Source organism: Helobdella robusta, assembly GCF_000326865.2.
Source record: "Helobdella robusta unplaced genomic scaffold HELROscaffold_28, whole genome shotgun sequence".
Lineage (NCBI taxonomy): Eukaryota > Metazoa > Annelida > Clitellata > Rhynchobdellida > Glossiphoniidae > Helobdella > Helobdella robusta.
In genome coordinates this window covers 215,739-225,738 of record NW_008704435.1, presented here as the reverse complement: position 1 = coordinate 225,738, position 10,000 = coordinate 215,739, and the positions used below count along the sequence as shown (strand labels likewise).

At 32.9% G+C, this 10,000-nt stretch overlaps 1 protein-coding gene across 1 annotated transcript; it reads right to left on the bottom strand.

Moving 5' to 3' along the window:
• Positions 1-283: 283 nt before the first annotated feature.
• On the bottom strand, positions 284-2,410 carry HELRODRAFT_173825 (hypothetical protein; the record flags this gene model as incomplete). The annotated part of the gene is made up of 3 exons (XM_009020435.1): positions 284-431; positions 578-1,627; positions 2,364-2,410. 3 exons carry the CDS (start codon positions 2,408-2,410, stop codon positions 284-286), a joined length of 1,245 nt encoding a protein of 414 aa, XP_009018683.1.
• Positions 2,411-10,000: the final 7,590 nt, after the last annotated feature.

The following is a 10,000-nucleotide window of genomic DNA, read 5'->3' as shown; positions in this document are numbered from 1 at the left end:
ACAAACACCAAAAATCAATAAAATCAAACAATGTTAAGTGACCTCTCATTGATGAGATTGTTCAGAAAATTCAGTTTTTTAAAGCATTTTTTTTAAATTAATAAAAAATAATTGTTTTTAATTTATTATGAATATTTTTATATTGTTTTATTATAAATTATTGTCTGAATCAGTATAGTTCTTTATCTAAGGTTCATTCATTAATTTCCTATGATGCTCAATCACCTGATACATCAACTGGCGCTGAATTTCATCATGTATTAAAATCAGATGCCAATTAAAATCAGATGCCTGTATTAAAATCAGATGCCAATTTAACTGCTCGCTCAGCACAATCATTAACTGCCCGTACTGCAGTCACTATCTCTTTTGCATTATTGTAATCCTCTAGTTGTGGCCATACTTCTGGATCAAAGCTAAGAAAATTTTGACTGTGTTTCAATGTAGAAAATAAATTTAAAAACTGTTTTGTCACAAAATCTGACAAAATCTTGGATTTGAAAGAACTTATGTGTTTTGGATCTACTTTTCTAACATCATTTTTTTTGCTGGTTTATGTAATGCTTTAATCATAAACCTTTTCTCATCGACATTAACCAAATCAGAAACAAATGTCATTTCAACAAGATCTTTGCTTTGATACCAAAGATTCCTTTTAATTTTTTTCATTGCTTCTTTTCCAACTTTGCAATCAACTTTTTCAAATAATTTCTGAGCTTGAAGAATATATAAATCATTGTAAGGAGCACTACAGCTGTTTGCTGCACAAGACCATGCCTTTACATATACAGTTACAGTAAAAAGACAAAGTCTCTTTAATGCTTGTAGTTCATGTGCAGTTAACTTCAGTTGCTCACGAAAGCAAAAAATCTTTAAACAATAAATTCCTTTGGCCATCCAGCGAGCCCTGTGATAAGCTCCTGGAGGAGTGACTTGTACAGCAGTAGGATCTGAAACTCCAAGAGTTATGAGAGAAAGCCTAATCAATTGCAAGTAACCATGTCGAGGTTGAGTATTTTGCAGTTGGTCTTGAAGAAAATAAATCATAGCTACACGATTTTGCTTTAGCCACAAATTTTCATCATTAGTCAAAGAACAACCAGTTGTTACCTTGTCAATCGATGCATATTTTAACTGATTAATTGATAGCCATTGATCTTTAAATTTACTAAAAATAGCAATTTGAGGGCCAGATGAAGTGAAAAATAAATCAAATAAAGCTGTTCCAATAATTTTAAGAATATAATGCCTGCATGCTAAAAACAAGAGATGTTTATTAAAGGATTTCTGAATTATTGTTATAGCACCAGTATGAATGCCAGTATTAGAACTTGGTGTGTCAAAACACAAACCAGCCAACCAATTTGACACGCCTTCCCAATTCTGAAGTAACTGAACTATTGTGGTTCCTATGTTTATGCCAGTACCGCCAACCTTTGGTATAGCTATCAGTTTTTCTACATTTTTCCCTGATACCACAATTGGCAGGCGATCTATGTTTACACCATCAAAATCAGGTAAAAGTTTTCCATCAAAGTGAGCCACAAGAGGTGTGTTTGGCAAAAATGTGTTTTTGATAGTTTTTCCAATAGATTGTCGTATAGCTTTTCTAGATCCGTAAAGAGAGCTTGCTGACAAAGTTGATCCCAACTGCTTTTAATGCTAAAGCAACTATGTGCATGGCTTCCCTATAAGTTGTTTTTGTACGATCTAGACTTGCCATGAACAGTGGGTCATCTACTTGACACTTTTTTTAAGTTCATTAGTTTTATGAGATATCGGAGTACTTCCTGCAATTTGATTCTGATGGTATTTGCTGACACCCTACTTCCTCATCAGACTTATCGCTTATGTCATCTGTTGATGTTGAATTATCATCATCATCTTCATAATTGGCTATGTTTCTCTTTTTATTAGGTTTTTCTTGTTTTTTGATTCTTGCTTAGTTTCCTTTTTAATTAAATTCTCTTCTTGTTTGGCAAATTCTTTGTTTTCTCCAAACAATAAACTTCTATAATGTTTTATAAAAACATGTAAAAATATTTTAAAAACCCCAAACACCTAAAAAAATCATTCAGGCTTCATAAAAAAAACAAAATGTGATTTGAGAGGTCACTAATACTTATCCTTTTTAACTGAAATTTTTACAGGATGATACAAATATAAAACCACACCATATAAGCCCCTATGCATTGTTTTGTTAAAATTTTTTTTTTTGAAACAGTCTAATAGATATATATTATATTGGTAATATTGGTAAACCATTACCCACTATAGGCCAGACATACATTTCATCTCTTAATGGAATCTACACCAGCCTTCCACATAAATGTGCTGGGATGACCTCTTTTTGCCCTTCTTACAATCCTTTCAATTTCTCTAACGAGTCCCAATCAATAATTACTTCCATGTCTGAAATTGTTTCTATTCTAGGAAATTTTTTTTTATTATTCTTTAAAAATCAGGATCTGACAGATGCGGAAACTGTTACAGCATGCAAGGCACTAGTACAAAATTAAACAAATCAGTAACTAAAAAAAAACGGAAAAAGAAAAATGTTTAAACATGAAAAATAAAATAAGATAGAATAAAATAAATAATAATAATAAAATAAATAAAAGGAAAGAAATTAACAATAAAATGAAGTAATGGCATAAAAACGCAAATTAATAGACTAGATGATGGCTTTAGTGAAGGGATCAATAAATAAAAACTAGTTGTGTGAATGATATAGTTTTATTGAGTGTTAATATGTTTGAGGTGTCTTGTGATGAAAGTCTTTCCATGAGATGTAGATTGGGTGGCGACTTGATAGTTATGTTTGCGCTGACGAAGGTTGTGTGTTGTAGTTTTAATTAGTGGTAATAGAGGATAGATGACATTGTTGTTATTTTCTACTTTCTTGAACAGTCTTGAATCGAGTTGTGTTGAATATCTGAGTGACGGTAGGATATTATGACAGGTAGATAGTTGAAGCGAATTAGTTTTTTGATATGAGATTGTAGTTGCTGAAGTTGTTGTTGTGTAACAAAACCATAACAGGAGGGAGCTGCATATTTGATGCGTGAGATGATGAGTGATTCAGTGATGTCGAATAATTTGATGCCTCTGAGACCATGTAAACGGAGTGTTTTGAGTGCGTGAAATGTTTGAAAGCCTTTTGTGATGATGTGATTGATATGAGGCGCTATATTGAGTGTGGAGGTGAATGTGATGCCTAATATTTTTAATTGACTTGTGCGAGTGATTGATGGGTGTTCTGGAGATAATGTTATTTTTTTACGGCTATTGCGAATGATGAGTTCGAATGATTTATTGATATTGTGACAGATTGCATCGTTTTGACCATGTAGTGAATGAGTCAAGTTCTGGTTGGATGGTGTTTGAGTTAGATGATGGGATGATAAGGTAGGTGTCGTCAGCGTATTTGATGGTGTGATTTGAGCTATAAAAAGTTTTGAGAGTAGAAGCATTGATGATAAAGGTAGATGGTCCAAGGACAGAACCTTGAACTACGCTAGAATTAATAGGTAGAGTAGATGAAAGAGTAAAGCTAAAGAAAGTAGAATGACTCCTATTAGAAAGAAAATTTATAATAATATTGTCAGGTAGTGGAAGAGAGGCTAACTTATTTGAAAGTGAGAAGTGATTGAGAGTGTCAAAGGCTTTAGAAAAGTCAAGAGCAATAAGGTGAACATAATTATTATTTTTAAGGAAAGATGTTATTGTGGAAGTAAGAGAGATGATTGCGGATGTAGATGAACCTGTAGGGCGAAATGCAAACTGATCTTTTAATAGTGGTTTGACGGATGAATGATTGAAACATGGATAGATGAATGACCTAACGATGAATTTTTCTAGAATACGTGAAAATATGGGAGTGATAGATATTGGGCGATAATCTATTGGTGATGATGGGTATTTTGTTAAAGAACTTAAACACGCTATGCATACATTGCTTGCGCTTGCATGCAAAATGTATATCGTACATAGTGTACATCTTGTGGTGTGGATTTTACAGTTTTTGGGACCGAAACTTTAGCTTCAACTATAGAATGATATGTAAGCACTGTCAAAGTTGTATATCAATCCTCGTTTATAGTCTCCATCCGTTGTTGGTCGACTTTTTTATTCCATTCATCAGTTTCTGCCTCCAAGCCGATCTATTTATTGCGTCTGTCTCCTTGAGATCAAGTGCCTTCAAGTCTTCCTATATGATCTGCGTCCAGGACTTTTTTGGGCGACCTCTTAGGCAGGTGCCAGGCACCTGGTGCTCAGTAACGGAAATAATTGTATCGTTTTCGCCTCGCTTCACATGGCCAAACCATCGTAGGCGATGACGACGACATGCACCTTTAATGTGCACAGTCCCGATCGGTTGAGGATTTCGGTTGTATGGATATGGTCCCTTAGGTCAACATGCTGCATCCAACGAATCATCTTCACGTCAGTTCGGTGAAGCTGCTGTTCTGCACCATACATCAGAACAGAACGTATAGCTGTGAGCGCAGCGGTAGAGGAATGCTACGCTGCATCAGTACCGAGGCAAAGAGGTGCCATCTGCTCCACGCCGCACTTATGCGTCCACGAACGGCGGCATCAGCTGTTCCATTACAATCCAGCACATCTCCCAAATACTGAAATGAAGTAACAGTTTCGATCCCGGTAATCGTATCATCATCTGGGCTCCGTTGTCGCTGGTTGATGCAGGCAGGGCATACGAAATCGGTCACTTTTCTCGAGTACCGTCTGTGACACCACTGCTGACATTGTAGGCATTTGATCGAGTTGCTTCCAACTCCAGCCCTACAAACCGAACATGGCCAATGACCAGAGACCACAGACTCAGTGGTACCACCGGTGATCATAGATTGTTTTTTCAAAGTTTAGCTTTAGCCCGTGTTCGGTGAGCTGGGTATTCCAGACCTCAAACTTTCTGGCAGCGCCTTGTTCCGAGGACGCCGTCAGGACAATATCATCTGCATATATCACATTCCATATTTTATCTGAGCCTATTGGTTTGGTTATTTCTTCCATCATTGTGATGAAGAGCAGGGTGCTGCTGGACGCCGACGTTAATGTCAAATTCATTCGCGTTACCGGCTTGTGCTGACCAGAGTTTTTGTGTTAGAGTACGTTTCCATAACCAGCCGAACCAGATATTTGGGAACAACTTGTTTAATATTTTTTTTTAAGTTACCTTCAAGTTATTTAATATTTCTTGTTTTAATCAGGTAATTTCAGTAGAAAATGTATTAATCCGAGGTGTCAATAGCATAAACGTGACTAAAATACATATAAATCCATGCATCTTATATGTTGTTTATGATAAGTAGAGATTTTGCATTTGAACCCAGACACCACAAGATTTCTTTACCCGTTGCACTCTCAGATTGATACCATTTGAATAATAGATGTATTATTATTTTTTATTTAATCACAGGTTCATGGAAGAAAATCCAGATGCAGGCATCCTCCAAGATGATGAAGAAGAATTTATAGAGTATGATGATGATGGGAATCCTATCAAACCGGAAAAAAAAATCATTGATCCTCTTCAACCTATTGATCATTCAGAGATAAATTATATAGAATTCAATAAAAATTTTTATGAAGAATACGAAGACATTCGGTCATTAAATAGTGAACAAGTTCAAGATGTACGAAATAAACTTGGCATCAAAGTAAAGCAAAATATGAATTTTATAAAGTTTCTAAGTTTTCTTTCTACTAGAGCCATTCAATTTATAAGCTCATTGTATTAAATTATTTTAACTACAATTGTGTATGCCAAGACAATTGCAAGGAAAGCATGGATAAAAATATTTACTTTTATTAATTTTAAAAAAGAAAGTTGAGGATTGGTGAGATGGCAAGGGCATAAATTACGTATAGAGTAATGGATTAGGCAACACATGTTGATCAAAAGTAGTAGCGAAAATAGAGGACCACTGTCAAAAAGATATTGCACGCTCTTTATTTATTTTAGAGCGAGCATTCTCAGATCTCTGGGTATAAATGGTAAATCTCATTAGAACAACAGAAATCAAATAATAGTGTCACAAAAAGTTATAATATGGCGTTATATATATATATATATTATATATATATATATATTTTGGTAACAGACTGTTGTTAACGCAACATTTCAAAAATTCAACACTACTTTCAACATTGTTCAACTTTTTTATATTTCTTTTTAATTTATTAATTTCGGAGAAATTAGACATTTGAAAAAAGTTGAACAATGTTGAAAGTAGTGTTGAATTTTTGAAATATATATATATATATATATATTTTTGGTGAACGTTTGTCAGACAAAGTCAATATTTCCCTATATAAACAGCAGAAAGCACTGATGATGAATCATTCGGAATCGAAATATGGCCTTATTTGCAGCATGAATTCGGAAGTTTATTTTGAATTTTAATAAACTAAACGTTCACCAAAAAACTTTAGTGAAAAAAATTGAAAAAGCGAACTACAAACATATTAACGTCAAACATTCGGTAAAATTTATAGAATATTGTATATATATATACATATACATTTATATATATATATATACATTTATATATATATATATATATATATATATATATATATATATATATATATCGATATTTTGCACAAAAATTTTGAAAAAACGGAATTAAAACGATATATATATATATATAATATATATATATAATATATATATATATCGGTCATTCTCTGTCATTTTGAACGATTTTAAAATATGTTTACGCCCGACCATGTCTGGCATTTTTTAAATTTTTAAATTTCAACAATATGTTCCTCAATGTATTTCCTCAACAAAACAAAAGTTTTATAAAAAAAAATTTTAATTATTTGTCATAACTTGAAATTGGTTATTTATTATATTCCAGTTATTTTTTGACACCACCCTCCAATTTTTGAGTAATTTTTTTCAAAACTTGTACCAATATAGATCGCCATATCTATTAAACTAACCAATTTATCATGAAATTTAGTGGACATATTAACAAATAATATTATTACAAAACAAGTAGAAATTATCCTATATCAAATGATATTTTGCAGAAAAATTTTGAAAAAACGGAATTTTGAAAGTTTTTGCAACGTCCTAGCTTCGCAAAATAAATAATTGTTTAATTGTATTTTCAGAGAACTTTATAGCCTTAATTGATGAACAAAATATTGTAAAGATTTGTTAACAATTTTTTGAGCTATTGGCCTTCAAAATGTCAAAATTTAAAAGCTCATTTTTTGGCACCATTTTCAACTATGAAGAATTTAAAAAAAATATTTTTCACATTGTTTTGTATAGCTTAATAACATATAACAAATAATATTGGTGTTTTTCTTCGTTAAATAAAGAAAATTAGCAAAAAAATTTTTTTAACGTGTCAATTTTTTTATATATTTTTTAACCTAAGAACGACATGATTAGTTGGATACCATTTTAAGCGTATTTTGGTGGTTCTTCCTGGTGATATCAAATTATTTATCAAAAAAATTAAAATAACTTACTGTGCAACTGTTGTAAAATCAAAGATGAAAAAAATCTTAAAAAATTTACACTGTTTTTGAATTTTTTATCTTTTTTAAAAAATGAAAGCACCAATTTTGTTTTTTGATTAGTTGTTAATCTACAAAATCACTATACAAAACAATAAAAATTTAAAAAGTGCTTCATTGTTAAAAATAGTGCCAAACAAAATGAGTTTTTTAATTTTTTGATATTTTAAAGGCCAATAACTCAAAAAATTGTGAACAAATTTTAACAATATTTTGTAAATCAATTAAGACTATAAAATACTATAAATATATGATTGAACGATTATTTATTTTGCGGTAGATTAGGAGCTATGACGCTCCAAAAACGTGAAAATGTTCAAAACGTTTTATTTTTTCAAAATATTTTGTACAAAACATCTTTTGATTTTGGAAAATAATTTTTATTTGTTTTGTTTTTGTATTATTTGTTAATATGTGTTATAAATTTCATTAAATTTCATTTCACCTATTCTTGTCGAGCTGACTAACTCTGTCTTCAGCACGGGATGCTTTATAAAACTGCTCAGGTTCTACCACTACTGTAAAAACCATCCTTGGATCCTGATGACTCGTCAAATTACCGCCCTATATCAAACTTATCAACATTCTCAAAGCTACTTGAGCGCGTCATATTGTTAAAACTACGTGCCCACCTAATGTCCAATCATAACTATCCAAATCTTCAATCTGCTTATCGTTCTCATCATTCCACTGAGACTGCATTGCTACACATTGTTGATGATATTTTTAATGAGACTGGCAACCAAAAGGTAATCATTGCAGTTGGGCTCGACTTGTCCGCTGCTTTTGATACCATCAGTCACTCGGTTCTTTTCGAACACCTATAACAAGTCGGGGTGGATGGTCATGCACTATCACTGATTAGATCTTACCTGAGCTGCAGACAGTAAATTGGGAAGCTGGGAAACCATACTTCCTCTACCTGCTTGATCGACACTGAAGTCCCTCAGGGTTCCGTCCTCGGTCCAATTTTGTTCACTACCTATGTGTCTCCTGTTAGCGACATTTTCAGTAAAAATGGATTATTTTCTCATCACTACGCCGATGACACTCATCTGCATACATCTGTCACTTCTGGCGATCTTGAAAGCAGCATTCGAGTCTTAAGCAATTGTACTAGCGAGGTTTATCGGTGGTATGCTAATAATTTTCTTCTTCTCAACCCTAACAAATCTGAAATAATGGTCATTAGGACACATCAACAACTGTCGAGGTTTCAGCTTGAGGAAATGGACATAGCAGGGTCCACATTGCCTGTCTCGAATGCGATCAAGTTGCTTGGGGTCACTTTTGACAGACATCTAAATTTTGATAAACACGTATCAGAAATCGTCAGATCCTGCAACTATCACCTCTGCACAATAAGACATATTAGACATGATTACATGTGATGTTGCTGCTGTCCTTTGCAGATGTTTGATCCTTTCTAGATTAGACTACTGCAACTCCTTATTGTATGGGGCGTCACGAGCATCTGTCAGAAAGCTACAGACTATCCAAAATAAAACTGCTAGACTGATATTTAATAAACCTCCTCGTTTTAGTTCTTCCATTCTCTATCTAATGCTTCATTGGCTTCCAATTTCCGCTCGAATGATCTTCAAAATTGCAGTCCTTACCTTCAAAACCCTTTTATTAAAATCCCCAACATATCTATACGACCTCATATCCAGACATGAACATACTAGATCACTCCGCAGCAGCTCAACAGGTTTCCTAAACATTCCCGTTGCCGGATCCCGCCTGGCTGGCCGCGGTTTTCGTCACGCTGCTCCGTATGTCTGGAATGCGTTACCTCCTGAGTTAAGACAATGTTCCTCGTTGAGTCTTTTCAAAAAGGGATTAAAGACTCATCTTTTTAACACGGGCTCCGGGTGCCTCTGAAGCAGCTGTGCGAATGGGCGCTTCATAAATGTTTAAGATTGTATTATTATTATTATTAAAATAAATTGATTAGTTTTAATGTTCGTACATTTTGAAAAAAATCACTCAAAAATTGTGGGGTGGTTTCACAAATATCTTCATTACTTAAAAAAAAACAATTGAAATTTTATTCTAAAAAGTTTATTTTGTCAATGAAATATATTAAGAAGTACATAAATTTGCCAGTAACTTTGCTACCGGCAAAAATACTAATAATAAGGAGAAAATTGGATCAGCACAAAGTGATCCTCTGGAGCCAATATATTATTTACAATCTTTTGTTTATATATATATATATATATATATATATATATATATATATATATATATATATATATATATATATAATACAACCAATATTTAATAACATACTACATTGAAATTTTTACCGAAAAAAAGCTTTTTCTGTATAAAATAAAATCGGATAGAAAAGTAGTTAAAAAATTTGCTTTCTATATAAATAAGTTGAAAAACAATGATAAAAACAAGTACGAAGGGATCCTCAGAGTCGACT